Here is a 24,137-nt window from a genome sequence, read left to right on the forward strand (position 1 = left end):
ATTCCTAATCAGACTGTTCAATACGATGAGCTTGGATAAAGAACTGGTCATCCATCCTCATTGTTGCAAATGTGAGTACAACCTCAAATGCTGTTTAGAGAGGTGAACAAGTGTTATTAAATCTCCTTTCTTTTCCAAAATCTAAGGTCCTGCTGGACACGTTGAGCCAATCAAAGGCAAACCAGGTGAGAGCCTCAAAGACTTATTTTTTGCCTCGGGACCACCTCATTGCAATATATCCCTGTTAATAGCTGAGCCCATTTATAGTTTGCATAAATCACCTTCCTGCATAAAGTGTTATTGTAATGAACAGATCTCCTTTTCCTCTTGCTCTTTAGGAAACGGATACGGCCCTGGTGCTGGTGAGTTTCAGTGGCAGATAAGCGCGTAGAGTTCAGAGTTAATTACTCCTTCAATCAAATCCCCATATCTGTGGATATATAGTGGAATGTCTGGGTGGAGGTTTAGAGTTTTCTTAACACTTACTGTATTTTCATGTATCTGAATAGGAGGAGCAGGACAGCTTCCTTATAATGGAGCACCCATCATTCCTGCTGCCTTGGATGGTAATTTAAATTCAGAGATGACAGTTATCACAGTGGACATTTTATGGTATTACAAGCGTGACTGGTGTCAATAAGTGTTTTATTAACTAGATTCCTTTTATTATGCTGTGTCACAGGTTCTAGTAAGATTCCGTTTGATGCCCAGCCTGCAGGTTTAGGACCTGATGGGAAATCTGGTGGAGGATATGGTACGGACTTACTGGCACTCAGGAAAGCTTAACACCTGATCAGTGTCAAAATGTAACTTAGATCAATACATGATAAAAAAATGTCTGTCATTTCCCTCTCTCTTGCTCTCTCCCTCTATTTCTCTCTCTCTCTCACTCTCTCTATTTATCTCCCACTTGAAAGGTGGTCCTTATGGCGGTAAACCATTGGGATTGGGTTCTGAAGGAAAATCTCAAGTGAAATATGGTAAGATTGTTGGAAAAAGCATGTATTTTTGCAGATCAGAGAGTGTTAACTGGCAGTAGTGGAAGATTCTCTAGAAAACAGCAGTGACACTGTACACATACCAGATACTATCACTATTTGCTCGGTGTCATTCGTTCCTCTCGTGCACGTTCTCTCTGACTCAGGCATCGGTGGTCTTCCGTTTGCTGGCTCCCCCATGGGACTGAGTGAACCTGTAGGCAAGTATGGTAAGGCTAAAAATGAATTTCCTCGTATTCAATACAAGTGCAAAAAAGATGTGTACAAGTACATGCATGTACATACTGCAGTCCAGTAATGCACAGGACAGGTAACCTTCACTTAAGACTAGATTTTTTTTTTTTTTTCATTTTGTTTGTATCACGATGATCATGAGAAGTAACTTCCATTTTTAAGCATGACATGGACCTTTGTGATGTAATGATGTGATACCTCTCTCTCTCTTTTCTCTCTCTCTCTCTTCTCTCTCTTCTCTCTCTCTCCTTCTCTCTCTTATAGGTAATGGTGGTCTTCCCTATGGGGCCCAGCCCTACGATGCTGGAAAATCTGGAAAATTTGGTTAGTTTGGCTGTTCCTTTTTCTCTTTCTAAAATTCTGATTTTTGTTTTTTCACTCATGTAAATAACAGCACTAACAGTTTCATGTCACTCTTCTCTACCCTCTGTCACAAACATCTACGACATGCAGGAAATGGTGGCATGCCTTACAGTTCTCAGCCACTCGGTTTTGAGCCCGAAGCCAAATCAGCTGGAAAATATGGTCAGTTAAACTTATAACGCACATGCTGGTAGTCACTTACAATGAATCTTCAAATCCCTCTGTTCATATAGCAGTGAATGTCACTGTTATTATGAGTATAGCTCATGGTTTTCCTATCCTTTCTCCCCCCCCATGTGTAGGTGGGTTGCCTTATGGAGGACAGCCTCTTGGAACAGGTGCTAATGGTGAATCCAATCTCTTTTCATCTCGCTCATTTCCTCTTTTCCATCTTCACTTGCTTTGTGCGTGAGTTTTGTCTTTATTTCCTAAAACTGGTTCATGTCTTATGCACCCTGTCCTTTTTCCTCTCTCTTTCACTCTGTGGCAGGATTTGGAGGGTTACCGTATGGCGGTCAGCCACTTGGCTTGGGACCTGACTCTAAATCTGCTGGCAAATATGGTAAGACCTTTACCAAATACAGTATATCATTCAGATATGTAGACTGTAGAACAGACTGTTTATAAAATGAACACGTATCTTTTTGTTGTCCTCACATATGCTTTGAGTTCAAACTGTGTTCATGTCTTGGTCTTTCTTGGTGCCAGGTTCCCCGAAGGTTCCCTATGCACCAGAGCCCCTCAGCGTAGCGGGAGACACGAAATCACCGGGGAAATATGGTGAAAACTCAAACCTTCCTTCCAGTCAGCTATTTGTTTTTCTCCGTGCTTAATTCTTACATTTATACATGTTTTAAAATGTGCAATATGTTTTACTTGTTAAAAGAATACTTTAGTCTCACATATGTAACTAACAGTAGTCTGTTAAATCTTACTGGCATATGCTGATTTACATTTAATTTGTGTCTGATCTGATTATGTGCCATTGGTATCATCTTTTAGGTCAGACTGGGCTGCCATATGAGTCTCAGCCTCTTGGCCCATTGACTGATGGCAAATCTGTTGATCAATATGGTACATCTTCCATAACCATACTTATCTAAGTGACATGCCTATGTTCAAGGTCTTTTTGATACTTTATAGTTTTGTCCCAGCAGACTGTGTAACTTTAAAGTGTGGCACTATCCTGTATTCTCTCTCATAGGTGCCTTGCCCTATGAAGCCCTGCCCCCTGGGCCCGAGATAGATGGTGTGAAGTCCATTGACCAGTTTGGTCAGTTTATTTATTTTCTTTTGTTGCACCTGTGTTAACATAAGGTTTTTTTCAGTATTTGTGAGCTTCATGTGAGAATATATGTTTGTTTGTTTGTTTTTTTTTACCTGATACTCAGGTGAAGGACAGATACCACCTCAGCCTGATGCTCCTGTGGTACTTGGAGTGGAAGAGGGCAAATCCACAGACAAATATGGTTTGTGTGTGTTTGTTTCTGTCTTTGAATTAGTTACTATCTGTTACTGTAATTAATATAATAATGTGCTGCATTTCAGGAGGAGGGGATTATACAAATGGAGGAATGCAACCAGAAGGTAAATGTAATGTCAAGATCAGATCATCTTCCTCTCTTTCTCTCTCTCTCTCTCTCTCTCTCTCTCTCTCTCTCACTCTCTCATTGAAGAAAATTCAGTGTTGGTCTCTGTGCATACATGTCTCTGTGTCAGGCCATGCTCAATGCTTTGTGTTCATTGATTTTTGAGTGAGACATAAGCATGATTTTGCTGAGCTTTTGCATCAACCTAAATGCCTAAATGTGGGCTTTGTAACCATGTCCTACCTGCTACTTTTTTTTTTTTTTTGTATTATCCAACTCATTTGACTTTCTTTGCTTTTGTTTCTCCCCTTACGCTTTGTAACCATTTTTCCTCTCCCCTCTACTTTCTCTCACATTCCTCTCATCACTTTCACTTCTCATTCCCCCTTTATCTCAATTTTCCTGTTACTTTTTTACCACCAAACCTTTCTCCATCTCTCCTAGTTGTTTCTTTCCCCGCAGCACCTACAGACAGCCTATACCCCCTCCCCCCTGCTGTTCCTTCTTTTGCTCCTGTCTCTGTTGTTTCCTCCCTTCCTCCGGATGACTCCTACTTGCCTAGCGCCCCTGTGGTGCCCTTAGCATCTGCAGCCCCATCCCCAGCAGTTCCAGAAGTGCCTGAATCGCTTGCACCCTCTCAGGCTGAGCTGCCTGACGCCCAGCTGCCCTCTCTTGTGCTACAGCCAGGCTCACCACAGCAGATCCACATTCAGCAACATCTCAAATTCCACTTTCATCCACACGGCAAGTCCTGGACAGGTAACAAACCTTCAGAAAGAGAAAGAGGGAGATTGAGAATGGAGCATTGAAAAAAAAGGAAGAAAAAATGATAGGAGTAACAAAGCAGTTGAAGAGCACTGCCCCACAGGGCAAGGATGAGGTAACCTGGAGAAAAGAAGAATTAATAACATAAGGAAGGGAATCGAAGGATCGGATAGGATAGGATAGGATAGGATAGGATAGGATAGGATAGGACAGGATAGGATAGGATAGGGGTAGACTGAAGGTAAATTGAATCTTGAAGGATAAATAGAGGTGAAAAATAGAGGAAAAGTAGCAAAGACAACACGGAGAGTAAAAAGTGGAGTGGGAGGGGCATCTGTTCTTAGGAGGTAATGAGTGGAAGATGCACAGTAACATAGTATTTGGAGGAGACATAGAGAGAAAAATTAGGAGGGTGATCAGAGAGATATGCTCTCAGTGTGAAGCATAGGGAAGAACAGACAGAGAGGAGAACCAGACATTTTCAGTGGAAAAGAGCTATGCATCCCTGCTTCATTTCTGGCTTTAACTGCCTTACTTTGCCTCACATGCGCTAAACTGTTACACACAAAAATAACGGCTGGATATATTGTAAGACGTACTAAAAAGTTATTTCACTTTGGTGGTGACCATCTGTCACTTAAGGGACTGATTGGTAGTAGTCTATACAGTTCCCATGTTCAAAAGCATTCGTCCTCTGCATTTAACCCATCCAACACACCAGTAGTGAACACACACCAGATGCAGGAGCAGTGGGCAGCATTCCTTAAAGCAGAAATAAAGTGAACACAGAATTGGAGTTTTTTTATAATATATAGATTTAAATTTGTTTAAACAAAGTACATAAGTCTTGGTATGTTAGTATAGGCTGATGTTTAAACAAAGACAGAAGCAGTAGAACATTGAGAAGGCATAAGAATACCTCTGCATCCAGTTAGCCACACCTGGCCCTCTCTTGGCAGTTGCAATTACTCCTGCAGAGGTGTTCCTTTCAGTCAGTAACTTGGGCAGGTACAAATTCTCGTCCAGGCCTGCAGAGGGGGATAATAAACACCAAAACAAAAAAAGTTAGCTTTTGGCTCCAACACTTTTAAGGCTTTTAACGATTTATTTGTTTAATTAGTGCCTATCCGTCTGCCTCAGTTGTTTTACCAAGTGTTGTAAATAAACACTAAATCCAGTTATGTTTCCTGGTTAAGCGAATGAACTCCATAAAATTACAAGCGGTTAAGTGAGGTACCAAAATGGGCTCACGAAATCCACTGAAGATCTTTTGGCTATTAACTTAAAATAAACCGTGACGGATTGAACCATTGAAATAAACAATCAAACACTGAACATCAAGTTCTTAAACATTCAGTATAGCAGTGTGTTATCTCTCTTTTCTTAAGGGATTTTAAACTATCCTGCCTGTTTGTAATATTAAAGCAGGCATGAAGCACGATCATGTAAAAGCATGTGGCAATAGAAACTATATGTAATTTCATTAGGAATTCTTTTGGCTTAACTCATGATCCATCCCTCATTTATTACTCTGGGTTTATTCTGATAACATCAGAAGTTGGATTAGACGAGTGTAATTGCTCACATGTTCAAAATTTGTAACTCTAGTAATTAGAGTTAAATAATGCATTTAACATGTTTCTTGCCCACTGTCTTTAGGAGGAAAGGAAAACAAATATGAATTGAATGGATTCTTTGGGAATGGATACCAAGGTAAGAAGGTATCTTACTCAGTGTTGTCTGTTTTACAAATTTTAAGATTTAAGTTTTGACATGTAATTTAAAATTGTATTCCCACAAACCCCTGACAGTGTTTCTTTGTCCTTTTTGCTTTTCTTTCTGTTCTCCTTTCTCTTTTCACAGGATAAATCAGCAGAGGGAGTTTATGCTGAGTAAATGTTTGTCTTTACTTGATTTATTTTTTTATTTTGGTTTCATGATTGTTGTATATTTTTTTATTCATTCGTTTTGATTTTTACTACTATTGAAACATACTTTTGTATTCGGGCCTTCTGAACAATCATTTCTGTTCCATTCATAATATCACTGAACCTTCAAAAAATGCACGTAGAAAGTGCATATTATCTGTGTAATATCCTCTGTAATTTGTATGTGCTCTCTGTTTGATGTCTATTCTACCTTTAATTTTTGAAATTTGTTAAATTCTTTCAGAAGTTCAAGCATTATGAGACCAACTTTTCTCCATAAGGCAGTGAACTTGCCCCATATATGTAATAGTCCTGAGTTTCCTTTTCTGCATGTTGTGTACTCCTCTGTATCTTGTTTTATAAACTCATTGCAGATTAATTTATTTTTGCATAGGAAAGCTCGTTTTTACTTCCTGTGGCAAACATCTGTCTGATTTTTAGACAGTTTTGATGTAATAAAAAGACACTCTAAATACTGCTTCAGGCTTGTTTTGATTCATACCTATGACCTTTTGCCGCTTTGGCTAATATTATTCAATACTGCAAATATTCCTTGCTTGTAATATTTGGAATGGTTAAATTGGCTACTGAAGGTTATACAGCATTACTTTTGGACCAGAATGATCTTAAATACTCATAAGTATCGACCCGAAGGTATGCGTTACACTCCCAGGAAACACTCCCGTTTATCGGCTCCTTAGCCAGGATGGAGATTACTCATTGGTCACAAGGTTAAGCACCGCTTGCAGGTATGTTATCCTGCAAGCTACAGGTGTTGGACTGTCCGCTCGCAGGAGCCTTAACATAATGGATGTCCGGTGCCAAAACGCCAAAACTTTTTTGATAGGTAATGCTGAGCTTGTAATTTTTAACCTAAAAAGTCTAAAATCTAAAAGTAGTGGTCTATTTATATCACATTTATTATAAATCTACGCGAAGTTGTTGTTAGGTTTAATGCCTCTGGGGTCTTGGATGCAATTGTTAGTCCCGAATTATTTCATTTTACGATGGGATTTTCGAACGGACCAAGACTTCTGGATTTCAAGAGTTCACCACCTCATCTTCAGTTTAACAAGTTTGTCCTGACCGGATACCGACCCATTTCTACCTACAGAGAATGCCTTCAAAGCCTTTTCTACATGCACAATGAGTTTGGGAACATCTACACACATGGTAAATTAATTTACTCTGGTGTGGCCGAGTCATGTTAATTTAATTACATTTCATAAAATGTTTACGAACTGCCTGTTTCTGGTGCATCACTTAACAGTGTTTTCTTAGGTCACCCCATGATTTATTTTGAGTGTTCGTGTGTGTGTTTGTGCATAAATAAATATGCATTAACGTATTCTGAGGTTTACGCAGAACAGGTCTGTAATGGCTGTAGTACTGCTAAGAAGAGTCAAAGCAGTTATTCAGGGTCTACTCTCACTTACAGTCAGGCTAACTTCACTAGTGTGTACAAATAGCATTAAACCGGATTAGCTCTAATCTGGGTCAGGAAATCTCTATTCTAAGACATCATGTCATTAACAGTGCCCTGTACATGTCATATCACTTAAAAAATTCTTTTGCTTCTAATATTAATTTCAAATGTCTCTAAAGTGTTTACATTAATTAATAATCTCCATGTAGGCTTTTTTAAAAAAAAAAAAAAAAAATACAGCAAAAAAGGGAAAGCGCAAATATCCAGATGGATTGTGTTTATGCTTTTAAATTTCGTTTTATTTTGTTTTGCTTTGTTTTGTTTTTACTTTTTGTTGGCGAGAACATTTACGGTTTTATACGCACGGCACTCCAACCTTGAACTGACAATGACAACTCGTTTAGCCGCGTTGGATCTCCTGCTTAAGATCATTATTGGTAGTAAGAACATTAACGTGCCTTCAGAAGTAGGCCGCTCACTTACACTGCCTACTTGTCCAGTTACAGTGACATGGGGTCTCACGTGAGCTGACAAGACCACCTTTATTTGAGGAACTGTCCAAATGCGCTCCCCAGATTTTTCAGTTTCATATAGGGTCCCAGTGCTGCTACCGCTAGTAGCCTGAGGCTGCTGCTACTAATGGTCATCAAGTTCCATCGTCAGTGATATACAGTGCAGTTTTAACATAAAGTCTTGCAAATTAAATCACATAGGGTTCTGTTTAAAGAAAGAAAGAAAGAAAGTTTACTGGCAAAAAGACAAGCAAAATTCTCTCTGTATTTGACTCTTATTTCCACTCTGCCTTTCTGCTTTATCCCATTTCACATTTTTCCTCATCAGTATTTTGTGGGGTTTTTCCCCCTAAATTTAATTTCATTCAATGTAATCTCCTCTCTTGGCAGGTATTCCATTCCTTTTTTTCTTGCTGTTCCTGCCATTGAATATCCCCTGGTCAGAGGTGGATTGGTGGATTTGTGTTGTCCACTACCTGGCCTGTCTCTCTCCCACTGTGGGCTCGGTCCTGTACCACCTCTTCATGAACCATGAGGGTGGTGCTTCAGTGTACAACACCCTACTCTCCCTTGATATGTTTGGAGTCTGCCTTGTCAACACACTTGGTGAGTCTTCAAGGAAGATTCCATTCCTTTTCAACTGCTGACGACAAACCCGAACTGTGATCTGTTCTCAGCTCATGCTTTTCACTTCATATCTCTATCAGATTTTTCATTAACTCCAGTTTATCTCTCATAATGATCTCTCGCTGATTTCTGTGGTATAGATGGGAGTCAAAGTAAATATCTGTAATTTAGTCAAAGTATAATGTGGAATCATTAAAATCCTGACCCCTGCCAAAGGGGTGACATGATAGTCCTTGACTTTGTTAAATCTACCATTCAATTGCAGGTGCTCTGCCAATCGTTCACATCACTCTGCTGTGTTACCCATCCTCCCGTTGTGCAGCGATGCTAGCCTACCTCCTCCTCTCCCTTTATGGTATTCACTGTGCTGTGACAGCACGAAGCAACGTGAACCGCCTGCGGTCATTTGCCTGGCAGGCCCTGTTCCGTCTGTTCCTTTTCATGTTGCGTTGGATCGGTCCAGGGACAGGAAGTCCGGCCTCCCTACGCCTCTACCTTACTATGGATTCACTTGCACTGTTAGGGGGACTTGTCAACATTTCACGTATTCCAGAGCGTTTTAGTCCTGGCAGGTTTGACTACTGGTTAAACAGTCATCAGATCATGCATATGTTAGTGATCCTCTCCATCCTCTACTTACACTGGGGCATGCTGGAGGACCTGTCCTGGATCACAAGTTTCCAGTGTCCTGCTGAGTGAACAAAGCAAGGGGTGGAAATGATGTCAAACAAGTCAGCACTGATCAATACACGGTACCAAAATATGTTGTTGTGCAGATGTTCAAACTACTTAAAAATACAGAGAAACATAAATGATCTCCTGGAAGTTGAGAAAGAGGTACTTTGTATTTATTAGTTCAAATGAAAGGGTGGAGGTTAACCTTAGTTCCATCAGTCTTGAAGTACTGTGACTCTTTGAACACAGTGGTGATGGGGCACTAGGTGTCGATGTTGAAAGGCTGTTTAAAATATTTTTCTAAATGTTTAGGTTTAAAGCAAACACATACTGTAGATACTAAGATTAAGGTTTGAGTAGAATCACACTTTACTTTCAAAGGTTCTGGTACTGTTTTAATCTAGACAACACTGAATTATATATGGAGTCTATTAGGTCCCATATATAAACATTAACCTAGCATAGAGAGCAAAGCTTTTGAACATAAATACTGAATTCAGAATGCGTAAACATGGGAGAACTGGAAAAACATGGGAGAACATCCTTGTCTATCTGTAACAAGACCGACTGCATTTGACATGATTTTCTCATGTGATTTACAAATGGGTTTTATAATTGTCTATTATGATAATTGTGCAATAAATCAGTCTATATTTGAATTCTGCTGCTCCTGAGATAATTCAAACTATCTGGGAAGTCCACACCTCAGTTGAAGCAAAGTGTATTCATACAGTTTTTGCCACAGCAAAACACAACTCTCATAGCAAGGAGACACACAAAGGTCAAAAAGACAAAGTTTAAGTCATGCAATCGCAAACTGTTTGAATTTATTTGAAAGTCTTATATTTTCATATATACATTCATAATAAATGTACATTTCATATTTAATTAATTTCATATAATTTTGCATTGTCTGTTTCACATGTATTTCCTGTTACTTAAGTCCTTTTTGTTTGTTTGTTTGTTTGTTTTTGTTTTCATTTGGCACCAAAAGTCTGGCAAACAGCATCCCCCTGGTCTGAAGCAGGTTTGATTTCAAAGCTGTTACTGTCATTCACACACACATTCATCCCCATGTTAGAAACCTGAGCACCGCAAAATCTAGCTGTTCTTAAGAGTTCATTGGGCAGAAATTCAACAGAGTGATATGAAGAAGAGCTGGCAAAAGCTTCTCAGGTTGCCGTCTTATAAGGCAAACAATGAAATACATTAAGACTACATATGTTTGTTTACATGTTCCTTCACCACAAACCACCTTTGTATTTTTTTTTTTTTTAACTGGACCAAATCTTTTCAGATCTATTTTGTGTTAGGTGTTCTGTGTGTGTGTTTGTGTGTGTGTGTGTGTGTGTGTGTGTGTGTGTTTATGTGTGTGTTTGTCTTTGTTAGCATGTGCTAACAAATCTCTGGTCAAATTTGACTATGTGTCACTTCATAAAGCCATAAGAGAAAGCACTGTATGTATCTGTAAGATCAGATGTTGGCATAAATTTACAAATGACTGTTAATGAATATGATATCTGAGTTTCCATACCGTCAAGAGACCTTTATATCAATGCCATTTTTTGCATTATGATGTCATAATTGCTTCATTGAGCCTTTGTGAAGTCACATGTTATAAAATGTTGTAATTCGTCCTTAACGATTTCTTCTTCTGGTGTTTGTGAAGTCCAGAGACAGTGTAATGATATCACTCCTCATCAGAGCTGCTGTCTTCCTCTGCCTCGGACAGGTCTGCTATGGGGAAACGCAGGATAGCTGCCACGCCACTCAGCTGATTCAGTTCTGAAAGACAGAGAAGGAACAAAGCATATCAGGTTTTATGCAATCAAATCATTCAGATTCAACTACTCAGTCTTGAATAACATGATGATGTTTCATTTGAGAAGACAAGAAGCAAAAACACCTACGTTCTCCGGATACATGCAGACTTGAAAATACCCTACAACAGAAGAAAAACACATGTCACTGATTTACAGAATGAGGCAGACTGTTTTCACACTTTTACACATGGAAACCTAAACATAGAAGATAGGTTGAGCTTATTAGAGAAGTGTTTCCTCTCTATATGGTTCTCCTTTCTTTGTGACGGTACCTGACAGTTCCACCATTGTCTTTTACGTTGTCTACAAGCCGAACATAACGACTCCGAGTGGCCACATCCTGGTGTCTGACACACAGAGGAAAGAGTAATACATGAAAACCTGTTTATTACAAAATCTATCGTAAAAAGGTTTATCATCTTCTGTTGCCATAAAGCCTCATTTAAAAACATTACACTATTTTTAATGGTATAAAACATTGGAGTATTTGAAGCTAAACGCATTTGAGAGAACCATTCAGAGCCAAAACGCAATCAAACAGTTATGACATGAAGACTGTGGCTCGTTAATACTACTCCACACATGTGATTAATCCAGTCGTCTTGTCGTAGTGTTAAGAAGTACAGTCAAATGTCAAGGAATTCAGCAGTGCTAAAATTTGGTAAAAACTTATAACTAACACAGAACTGACTACTCAAAATGGCACTTCCCCACTGTAAATACTTAGGGGATGGAGAGTAAAAAAAAATATCATTTTTGTACTGTGAACATAAAATTCATGAAACTGAAAAGTGCCATGTGCGGATTCTTTATAAGTCCTGGTATACCATATATAGATCATATCACAGTGCTTTTGTAAGGTATAATGTATATGTAAGATGCTCATGTTGCAGTACACAGGATATGCTTACCTGAACAATTTGTCACTGATTAATAGGGTGTCAATAGCTAGAGCTTCACTTGCTTTTTCCACATGAGCCAACCTGTCATGAACAACCAAAACTGAACATCAGTTAGCAATATCAGAACTGCAACAACCCAGTCGTCCACATTTAAGCGGACAGCTCATTTTCATTTTGCTTTTATTGAATTTGGCGTAAAGGGGCCTTGTGTATTTTAATTGGTAGGAAACATGAACTTGTCTCTCACCCATAGAAGGCTCTATCAGGTTCATGTTGCAGCATTTTGTAAAAATCTTCTAGTGCTTTAACCTCTCCTGCAGCCTATGGGTATCAGAAACAAAAGAGTCAAAAGTCTTCTGGGAACAACCTCTGAGTAACAGACACAGTAATGCAGATGTAAGTGAGCTTCCATAACACAGCTTCAAGAGTGTTTTTTTGAGAATATTTTCTTAGTTGCCAAGTTATCATCGATTTAAGACAATACCTGGTTGCCATTTGCTCAGTGCACCTGAATATATTTAACTGACAGCTGGACAATGGAATCAGAGTGAATTCTGGACAGATCACTTACCTTAGTGTCAGAAAGTCGACTTGTAACCGTTGGATCACACAAGATTTCTGTGAAAATCAAATCTTCCATTTACCACAAAAGCTATCAACACCAACTGTGTGACATAATTCTTTTGCCAGAAATGTCATTTACATTTAGAGACAAATAACAAATATGGAAGCATCCATACACACAAAGGCCACCTCAAAACTGACATGGATTAAGATAATGAGGAAAAACTTTCTTAACCTCTAAAAATTCCAAACAGAAAATATGATATATTCTATAGTAATGTTTCAGGTCAAAATAATTTTCTCTCTGTGTCAAACCTTTGAGAGAGTACTTGTGTCCAGAGGAGGAGTGCACCAGCATGAACTTGGGTCTATTCTCCAGCAGAATCTTACAGTCCTGTCTTACCGCCTCCCTAAAGAGGTAAGCCATGAACTGGTCTTTCACGAACCCTGGGCTAGCCACTAAAACACATTTCACCACTGACAGAGAGCAAGTGGGGGGGGGGAAAGAGAGAGAGAGAGAGAGAGAGAGAGAGAGAGAGAGAGAGAGTGTTGGATATGAGTGAAACTGCATGTGAACTATTTTAGGTAAGAAAGCTGACTCATCTTAATGACACCAAAAGAGCCACTGTGTAATGACTGATGTCTGCAGATCACTCTATTCTGACCTGGAAGGTTGAGCCTCACCATCAAAATTGAAGTGTCTCAGAATCCCTTGCATGACAGCTTCATAGAAACGTTCTAGAGCCTAAGAGAGAACAATAAAATTTAATTCCCTTAAATCCATCTGTCTTCATCATTTCCTGCTCTTTTCTACATCTACTTTGCTGTGCCGATCATTTGCATAACTTCATATAGAAAGTTCTGTTCTAATGCATCCAAAAAAAAATCTGTGTACATAAACATGATTTATTTCTATTTCCATTACAAAATCTGTCCAACTGCCAAATCTCGTCACCTTATCTAGGAGTGATTCTGACCACAGCTGATAATCTGCGATCAGACAATTTATTTAAATCATCTGTAATCAGTCACCTACCTTCTCATGCTGAGTACAGCTACCCTTTCTCTTGCGTGGGATGGTGACTTCAACTTTTGCCCTTAGCAGAGTCATGGCAGGGGTGACAAGGACCAGGTTGGCCAGGCCCTCCTGCATGACCACAGCAGCCACGTCTGCCTTCTGAGCGGGGTCGCACGCCTGCTCTGTGGTTGAAGGAGGGTTCAGATGTCAATAAGAAGCTCTAAAACGTAGTTAATGATCAAAAGAGGGTTTAAAAGGATTACACAAGTAGTTAGCATATTTTCAATTTACATGTTGACGTGTGTTTAAATGAGTGCCACAGTGAAATGCATAAACCATTTATTTATTGGCATACTTCATGAAAGTGAAATAAATAAACCAGAAATACCAAAATATGTGAGTCAAGACCAGACTATATTACCGATTCTGTCCAACACAACACTGTCCCAGACTTTTTTGGCAAGGGTGAACTTCCTATTAAGCTCCAATTCAATGGTGTGATATGCCCCCATCTAAAAAAAAACAAAACAAAAAAAAAAAAAACAGGATCTTATCAGTAAAAGCATATTGAAAGTGGTTACAAACCTAAAGGACAGTATACTGGCACTCCCACTTAAGAAAAAAAAACAAAAAACAGAATCTCTCAGGCATCAAAAACACAGGCGCCATAAGAGCCATATGAAAACAAACTGCACGTGCATCAGACTGTAACACACAGAACACGATTCTCTCAAGTCTAATTCTCAGCCTACATAATCTTGAGTACTGAATGGCACATACAAAACTCTGACCTTAACATACTGATTCTCCTGGATATTGGTTCCCTTCACTCGGAGCTGGCAAGCCTGTGAGTCAAAGTCAATAGTTTCCACACATACCGTCAGGGTGGTACGGACACGTGAGCTTCCCACGCTGCCCGTGCTTGACTCTGTCTGCACCTTCCTGTACAGTGAGATCATGCACTGAGTTAAAGAAAGACAGGGACTGACTGAGAAAGTGTGAACAACGGGAGAGTTATGTGTGTGTTACCTGATGGTTGAAGCTCTCAGGCTATCGCCCACCTGTAGAAGGTTATAGGTGTGCCACATATCCTCAGCTTCCTCCGGTATCAGTGTCACCTGACTGCAAGGAGGATTAGAACCTTAAAACACTGTACAGTTCTGTTGTTGAATGCTACGTAAATTCCTACAACAAATCTACCACATAATGTGGAGCGTAAAGAAACCCGCATTACACCGACAAACAAGCATGCAGCTCTTCATAAACATATGGTCAACTTTTATATCGACAGTGTCTATGATCCACACTAATCATAAGTACTGAGACTTCCACCGTCTTCACCATTATTATCATGTTCAGTCGCCTTATGTGCTAATAAACAACGGCAACGCTGAAAAACCTTTAGAGGTAATGTTACACATGTTCATTTAAAAACAACAACGACAACAACACAGACTGCTTTGGTTTGTATGCTAGCTATGTTAGCGAAACTGAAAATGTGGTCATTTCACTTACCCGGCATTATCTTTTTCGATGTCTTTGTGAAGCAACTTCATGGTCCAATAGTTGTCTTTTTATGTGTTAATAAATATATATTGATATATGCAGATACTTTTGTTATTTCATTGATACATGGTGTTTATTATATTTAAGAAGACAAATACACGCCATACCATCCGGAATGAATCACCCGAACAAACTTTTCGTCGCCGGTACATTACGTCATTCATACTCGCGAGAGGCTAAACGATGTGCTATGGGCTCGTCATGAGATGGCCGAAACTGAAGTCATGCCGCGTCACCACAACGTAGATCACTACTATGTACATGATTTATCCATCATTTATTTATCAATTTAATCGTACGGATGGTTTATAGATCTTATACACAAATAGTAGGGGCGTGGCGATGGCGTAGTTTGCACTGTCATGTTTAGGTACAAACCGGCGCGCGCCGCATGCTGAGTCGTTTGGTACGTTCGGTCGAGAAATTGTGCTTTAGGTGTTACTCTCACAAAATTCCGTGAACTTAATCTTTTATAGTTTTCCACTATACATCACGATTGCTGATTACAGCATTCAATGCAAATTATGTGACTTGTGAATGTTCATTTTTTTCACAATTATTGTGTTCAAACTGTCTAAATGGCCCTGTATTTATGAATAAGCTTACAAAATTAGAATCGTTTTTTATTTTAGATGAACTATATAATCAGTAATATTCTAATACATTTCTCTGAAGGCTTATATATAATATATAAATAATATAAATCTGATATAACGCATCTGTCTCTTTTATTCCTAGAAAGACAAAAAGCAGTCGTTGGACAAAACTGCAAATGTATCACTTCCACAGTAAAGATTTCTGACATGAACTACGTTTGCTGTTGTCATTCAGGGAAGTCCACTGCACGACCATTCCTATTTTACACAAAGTTCACAAGATAATTATGACAAGAAAATAATTTGCCAGACCCATCTTAATGGCATTATTGGGTGCATAACAATTTGCACAGTGATACAGTGGCAAGAAACTATATTAAGAAATATTACTCAGTCATCTCAATCAGTGTCTAGCATTGGTATCTGTTTTGCTGACAATTAGAGACAATATACTACCTTTGCTACAGGTGGTGAAGGACAGCTTTTTTTTAAATGTATGTTTGTTTGTTTGTTTTTGAACACTTTTTTAATATTCCACTGGGGAGTTTAGTATGTAGGCGATATCATGAGTATGTCCAGTTGTGTGTTCCTTTTAGACTCTCCATCTCTGCATTACAATAATCAAGAGCACAGTGCACACTGTTATTAATTGTACAGGTATATACAAATATAACCCTTTGTACAACCAGTATGGCAATGAACAACAGGGACAGAATACATTCATACTAAGCTTTAGTTTAATAATTTTGTTCTTTTCTGGCCAGCTCTTGAGCTATATACTAGTTTCCTGTGATGGAGCAGTGGCATAGGCTCTCAAGGGACTCCCTCGCAATAATCACCCAAGAGAACAAAAGCCAAAACATGAGCGCCTGTTGCTTACGTCTCAGCCAGACACACACTCACACACACACACACACACACACAACACCCTTTTCCTTCCTTTTTGTCCAACGTATGGTTGTTTGATGCCTATAAGCAGCTGCACACTCTAAAAAAGTTGAACGGTGGCGGAGTCACAAACTCTGTGTGTATGACATAGCATGGTTAAATTTTATACACCTTATTAACGTTTAAGCCACTCAATTTCTTAATTTATGTCTTTTTATCGTCCTTTCATGTTATTAACTGTTTAACTGAATACATTATAAAAAAACTAATATAAGACATATTCCATAATTCTGTGTATGTTGCCTTTCAGTGAGAATGACCATTCTGTCTGATTTTGGTCAGAGAAGTGTTTCCAAATCTAAATGCAGTTTGGTGAAGAGAAGTAAGGCAGGAGACGAAACCTCACTTCGTTGTACTAGTTTTAACTGGAACCATCTGATTCTAAACACAATGTGACAATTTGTGCAATGAAGGAAAGTTGCCATTATAGATGCTGATATGTAGAGGCTACTACATAGATGTACCGACTACTTTTAAATAATCTGGTTGAGCTGAATTCTTGAGTTCTGTGTGGTAGAGATTTTTTCGGGGAGCTGCACCTCATTAGTACAATTCCATGTCTTTACCAGCTTTCACCATGAGATGGGGCTGCCAGGTTTGGTTGGTTTTTTTTGTTTTTTGTTTTTTTTTTTCCATGGATATGACAAGCAAATAGGCTAAGGGTGTTCACCTCTGTCTCAATATTCCTGCATAAACGAATGCTTCAGTCTTAACCAATATGAGTAGATTTGTCTGAAGTGTTCAGAGTGTATGCTTTGGATTAAAGGTAACTGTTTCTCTTTGAAGTTTTCAAAATATGACTTTACCGCTTTGTGTGGAATTACCTTTTGCCTTCTTACTCCACAAAACATGATTTTATGTCCACCAAAATTCTCATCAGAGATATTTTACACTCAGATGCTCAAACACAAACTGTTATGATATGTTATGATACAGGTTTTATTTGCCAGTGATTTTAAAAACTTTGTCATATAAATGGGCCTTGAGTTCTCCATGATTAAAATGAAATAGTGCATAATTGCAGTCCCTCCTTTTGGTGAGCGAGTGCTGAAAGTGGCAAAATGATCAAAATCTTCAGTTGGACAACTGTGACCAGCTTATTTTTATCTCTGGATGGGTTTGCAAAAGCTATGTGATCCACTACCGCTGAACTTTGACTTTTATCAATGCAGAGTGGATTCATTTTGATGACAGGATGTGGACTACAGTATTTCACTTCTAACATACAATCCCAGACTTGTTTTCCTCAGAAACATTCTGTACATTAGTAGTATTGGAATTGCGCTGTTGGATAATAGTAATTACGCTGATCTATAAATGTCCTACATGGGATAATATGGAAAACATAACTAATGTAATATCAGCACGAATACTTTGACATTGATTTAAAAATTATATGTAACTGAATGTAAATCAATCCAGCATAGGTTTTGTAGTCATGAATCATCCACAGTGCGTGAATTGTCTTTAAATTTCCAATCCTTTCATCACTAGAGCCTTGTGACTTGTGATAATAAACTAGCTGGCTGGAAATCACAAGACCGTGATTACATAAGTCAGAAAGTGAAATGATATTTTTATAGAAAATTAGTGCTGACTTAAAGAAAGGTTAAAAAGTGGAAACGTGTTTTTTTTTTTATGTGATGTGGTTCCTCTTGTAATCTTCTCTATCCTAATCACTGCAGCCCGAGTTTTATATTTCATCAACTTGAAAAGACTACTGTCAGTGTTAAAGTGTTGGTTAGCATGTGTGTGAGAGAGCAGTACTTGCCTATCCTTATGTCCAGAAAGAAACAGTCGAGATTTATGTTTCACTCAAATGCTACAGTGCTGTATCAAGTATATTGCGGGTCTAAAAGTCTAAGAAGATATTGGAGGAAAGAATTGCAAAACAAAAAATGATTCAGACATTCAAGATGTAAAACAAATTTGGCTAGAACATGACCAAAATCACATCTAAATTTCTTCAATTTTACACATATTTTAAAATGAATGTATTTACGTTCTAATGTGGTTAGGAAACTATAGCTATTTTTATCCCTTGCCCTACCAGCATTGTTAGGTTAAGTATATGTAATAAATCTTTTTAAGAAGTTCTTGATGACATAACCTATTTGTATGGGTCTTTTCACAAGTGTTCTGATGCCAAAAAAAACATGTGACATTCATCTCAAACAGTGAAGCAAGTAATTACACCTATATTTTAGATGTTTTAGTATGATCTGGTCATGATAATGATTTAATGAGTCAATAGAAATTTAGTTTCTTAGTTGTGATTATCCAAAGATATGACAGGTATTTTGCTATTCCTAAAGACAAAAAATGAGAGAGAGAGAGAGAGTGAGAGAGAGAGAATTCCATGCATTCATTGCCTTATATTCTATTTTTGAAGAAAGATCCCATTTCTTCATTTTGCAGTCTCTGTCTGTTTGCAGCCATTCATCTTCTTGTCATGAACACTCTGCTTTCACACTGTTCTATCCATCACTTTGCAATCCTTTCGTGGCCTTCGCTACCCTGATAAGGTTACCATGAAAGAATGGGATCCTAGTGCTGTTTTCAACCCAATTTGACCCAACTTATTGTCATCCACTGTCAAAACCAACCAATGAGAAGAATGTTGGTTTACAGTTGGCATCATTTATGAGTTTATCAAAACCCTGTTCAACTATTATGGGAATGGCTCTACTGACATCATTTTGTGACTTCAGTTACTCAGTTTCAGTTGTTTTTTTCTATGTACTGATGTTTCCTTTAATGATTATGTGTGTCACATATGAGGGCTCTGAAAATGCTGACCTTTGTACTGAAAGCAGAGTAGTGTGGCTTAGGAGTTCACCCTCTGCTCTCACTGTGGGTTCTTGTCAATCTAGCATTGGAATCTTAACTGGCCTGTAAGATGAGCATTAATGTGTGGATATTTGTGTATTTTTTTATAGGCTTGATTTCTCATCAAAGTCCCTCTCTGCTTGTGTGTGTGTGTGTGTGTGTGCGCATGCGCGTGTGTTTGTGTGTGTGTGTGTGTGTGTGTGTGTGTGTGTGTGTGTGTATGTGTGTGTGTGTGTATGTTTCAAAGTGTATGAGACACGATGTTCTGAACTGTGTCTTTACATACATGTGGATGGTTAGGGTGTCTCTCCTTTAGTCGCAACCCTATCCTAAAAACGACATGGTATTGAATTCCCTGTGCAGGCTGCCTGTGGGTTTTTGAGGGGTGTTCAGTATCACTTCTATAGCCAAGTTCCATGTGTCTTTGCCTGCACAGGCTCCAGTTTTACACAAATTCAACCCAGCACAGGACATGAACAGAAATTCACTCAAATGACAGAGAAGGAATCAAAGTGCTCATACATTCACTTCTCATTGATGATAATTGCTAAATTTGGATTTCTTCTTTCCAGAGAGGTTTTTTTCCCCTTCTTTTAAATTTAGTTAGATGTTTGGTCTTGCCTCATGTTTCTTGCTCTTTGGCCTAGTGTACATTCAGTCTTGTTCAGTCTCTTATTTTTCACATGATACGGTTTTACTCTTAGTGGTTAGGCAGTCCAGTCATATTCCTGCACAGAGAGAGAGGAGCAGAGAGGCAGGGAGGAGATTAAGATTGTGCATTGATTTATGATCAGAAAAAATGGTGATTGCATCTCAGGTATCCCGAGTATTTAAGGGTTCATTCATAACCAGCAGCTCAGCCATAATATACCGACAAATGGGTGGGAGAGGGACTACTGTCCCTCATCCACGCTCAGTATAACTGCACAATAGCTCGAATTTTGCTGCTATATGGGTATATTTCACCTTGCTTTGGGTGAAGACATATACTGATCTGCCAAATTATTGAGCTAAAACTAAAAATTAAACGTGTGGAATTTTAAGTCAGTTAAAAGTAATTTTACTGAAAGTGTCCACTGAGCACACAATTTGAAAACCACTCCTCATTTCCCACTGGCTCAGAGCCGAAGCCGGTGAAATATGGTCTTTACTGGTGCGAAAGTGTGAACAACTGGGCCAACTGGGAATTTGTTGTTTGCCTGAGTGTCACAAGTAGGACAAAAAATAACAGCCTGCGAGAGCAGCACACATGCAAGTATAACAGATGCCATTACTTACAATTTTCGTTTGTGTATAAATGGGTTTGAATTCATGCTAGAATTTCTAGAGTTAGGTTTAAGTCAGTCAAGACGGTGCCGCTTAGAACAATGTCTTGACTTTGGAAAGTGTCTTTAAAGAGGTGATTTGAGCCAATCCGACCGTTCATTTTATGGATTCAGTTTTTTGGAACGCTATGAGAGGCTGTGGATCTGTGGGTATTTTCAATGACGTGCTATAGAGTGTGTCCCCGTGTATTTTTAGCTCTGCCGCTAACACAAGCGCCAGAAACTCAGCTGCTGGCGCTATTTAAACCGTAGTTAATGCTGTCCGGGTACTCCCTGATCCCAACCCCAGAACTGCCACAGTCTTTTATAATTATATAATACTCGTGTACACAAGCCAAGTATGTGTGTGTGTCGTAATTACAGAGGGTTAATTATGACCGCTAATATAAATACGTAAACTATGTATCACCTTGCAAAATACACTGATTTGCATACAGTTCACGTTATCAAAGACAAACGCAGATTTTAAGGCTTCTTGTAATTCCCATAAATTAATCATGATACCATCTTTTACTGGCTACACGATTAAAACAACAGATGTCTTTTGAATGTAACAATGATTAATAATGTCAGTCACTGTTTGTTATGTAACAGTTCAAGGTATGTCAAGATATGCAGACTTAGAAAGTGCTGAGTATCTCATAACAAGTCAGCAGAATTGGGGAATATCAGTCTGCGTAATCCTGCACATGCACTGTTGATAATAGGAATGACCATGTGGAGGGTATAGTGAGGGGAGTGTGAGGGGAAGAGTGAACAAAAAAGGTGTTAGGAGAACACGGAGAGTGAACATAGTTGTTTTATTCAGAGCATCGGCCTGGCTGATGCTATAGCTTTCTGAGGTGGAAGATTTGGGAATTCTTTACAGAAGCCTAATAATTGTGACTACATTCTAAATTATTTCTGAGACTGATCAGATGGATAACTAAAAAAAAATAAAAATAGAAGTATGATAATTAAACACTGGAGATATCTTCTGACTCAGTCAGACCTAGATGGGTACGGATGCCTCTAATTTGTGTAAAATGTAATGACTCAGCCAAAAGAGAGCATGTATGATAAGAAAAGGGAACAACTGACCTTACCCTGGGACTGATGCTGGGCTTGCAAAGCTTGCTTGAGCTTTTCCTTAGGATTAACTTTTTTTCCAGAGTTTTTATATCTATTTAAAGTTGCTTTCCAGAACGCTTTATTAAAAGGTTAGATCCAAAATTAATGAGATTTGGGTCATTTGTATTGTTTTTGCGATGACTTTCTGGATCCATTTAAAATGTCAGATTCTGCTTCCTTAGTTGAATACACAGTTAAATACCCTGATCTTGACACCTCAGCATTTGCCAAGCAGATTCCCATAATTCTCCCTTTTAATGTGAACTTACACATCCTTAGTAGTGTGTTCATTACTCTACTCTGAAATAACATTTTACAGGGGAGTGCATCAAAATAGTTTTAAACTATATAATCTGCCAAGAAATTCTCGGTACATTGCCAGGTGAGAGAGAAGAAAATAAACAAACAATAAGTAGGTCTATGGTATAGCAAATCTGATTAATATACAGCTGTTCATAGTAAAGCAGTTGCAAAATTCTTAAGTTATATTTATCAGTATTAGCTAAATACCTTTCTAAACTACCAGTAGCTCCTCTACTTTTATATATTCTTTTATCATTCTCTTACAGGTCTTTGAATTCATTAACTGTATATATCTTCACACTTCCAGATGTAACATATCTTAGTTTCTCTTGTTTCTCTTTCTCACAGTTTTTTTTTTTAATATGACATAGTGAAAAAGGATCTCCTTTAATTTAGAAGCCCAGTTTAATTTTCTTCTCTTCATTTCTAAAACAAAATGAACTTGTTAAGAATATAAAATTAACTCTGAGTCAGCAATTTACTATGGCTGCCAATGAAATAATGTAGTCTGGTTGCTAGGGAACTGTTATTTTGTAAAGGCACCATTTCAGTAAGTATCAGCTATAGAGTTTTGCTCTGAATGGGCACACTTTGAGTACCAATTTCTCGAAGGGTTTTTGTTAAATGGAATGTTGGTGTGAAAGATTATTTGATAGGCACAGCTCCAAAACTCTGACATAACTGGGTGGCACCCTAACACGCAGTGCATAGTACAGACGGGTTACAGCTAAGCCCCTGTGCGGTGCAGCAAGTGCACAGAGGGGATACCCTATCCCTCGTGAATATTGAGTTAAATGTCACTTGGGTGTTCTAAGACCAACACTGGCAAACCCGACACCTCTCCCCTCAGGAATTATGGACGATGTTTCGCCCCACAACAGATTAGGAAGATAGATGGTAGAGTGGATAACTTGGCAAGGAGGACATGATCAAGGACTAGAGAGAGACAGAGAATATGTGGCACGACAGTGAAAGAAGTGTCTGGGCTGTAATTTGTGATGTGTATGGGAGACGCTGTCATATAAAAATAAAATTAAATGCTTTACCTTTTTCGTACCTTGAAAAGCTAAGGCTCTCGTCATTTCTTCACTGTTTAACTCTGTGTGACACTATTAGGCCCAGGAGTAGCGTAAACAGAGCATTCTGGAAAGGTCGTCACTGAGGTCATTTGGTCACAGCAGCTGTTTGGGGCTGGTGTATCAAAGTGTTAAGATTATCTTAATTGCATAAAAGGTTAAGTTATTTTGTTCTTCCCAAACCAATTTTCCATTACAAATACACTTTTCTTTCTTTCTTTTTCCCAATCTCTTTTTATCTTTCTCTCTGATATTTTTGGTGACAATACAATCTTTTAGCTTCCAAGTGATTTGAGTTCTGTCCACAGGTGATGTTACAGTCACTGCCTGCTTAAACTAACAAATGTTCAAACAGACCCCCATAGGTCAAAGGTACTTGGTTACCAGCTACTGGTATAACAAATCGTAAATCACAGTCAATTGTCAGGAGTTACACTATCATAATTTGAGCTTTGTGTGAGTTGATCATAGAAATGAAACAAAATTCCAAAACCTCTGAATTTACAGTGGTGATATGACAGCAGCATGTAAGTCTGTTCAGCTTCTTTTAAGGTTAAATTTCGTATCTTTAAGGTTTGGTGTATGTTCTAATGCACGTTTTAGTCAAATAGATGATGATGGAATACATTATATTTGGAATTTCTCACCAAACTGAAATTGTTCAATATTCACTGACAACTTGCCATGATGCTGCCAAGCTGTCCAGCTTGTTTGAGAGTCCATAGTCGATTTCAGGTCTAGATTACATAGTGAATTCTCCAAAGATTTTTTGCTCACAGCTGTTGGTTCCTGTGGTTTTCAGCCTTGTATGAGCAAAGGTCATCTGACTGCCATGAGAGCAAAGGGTCAGTGACATTAAGAGAGAGCTTGCCAGGACCCAGACATCAAGGATCTCCACAGGGCTATTGTGTGTGTCTGAATGTATGTAATTGGTTATCACTCAACACACACTTAGGATAC

General features: G+C 38.6%; 2 protein-coding genes across 2 annotated transcripts; one reads left to right on the forward strand and one right to left on the reverse strand.

Moving 5' to 3' along the window:
* Positions 1-6,884: 6,884 nt before the first annotated feature.
* Positions 6,885-9,141, forward strand: paqr4b (progestin and adipoQ receptor family member IVb). Its single transcript, XM_030775885.1, has 3 exons — positions 6,885-7,050; positions 8,206-8,421; positions 8,708-9,141. Exons 1-3 carry the CDS (start codon positions 6,885-6,887, stop codon positions 9,139-9,141), a joined length of 816 nt encoding a protein of 271 aa, XP_030631745.1.
* Positions 9,142-10,464: 1,323 nt separating this feature from the next.
* pelo (pelota mRNA surveillance and ribosome rescue factor) lies at positions 10,465-15,013 on the reverse strand. The gene is made up of 13 exons (XM_030774170.1): positions 14,940-15,013; positions 14,454-14,546; positions 14,216-14,366; positions 13,846-13,936; positions 13,443-13,606; positions 13,091-13,151; positions 12,722-12,883; positions 12,414-12,460; positions 12,090-12,163; positions 11,852-11,923; positions 11,213-11,287; positions 11,028-11,059; positions 10,465-10,902 (listed from the first exon to the last, which is right to left on the reverse strand). Exons 1-13 carry the CDS (start codon positions 14,978-14,980, stop codon positions 10,808-10,810), a joined length of 1,158 nt encoding a protein of 385 aa, XP_030630030.1. The 5' UTR covers positions 14,981-15,013; the 3' UTR covers positions 10,465-10,807.
* Positions 15,014-24,137: the final 9,124 nt, after the last annotated feature.

Source organism: Chanos chanos, chromosome 5 (genome assembly GCF_902362185.1).
Source record: "Chanos chanos chromosome 5, fChaCha1.1, whole genome shotgun sequence".
Lineage (NCBI taxonomy): Eukaryota > Metazoa > Chordata > Actinopteri > Gonorynchiformes > Chanidae > Chanos > Chanos chanos.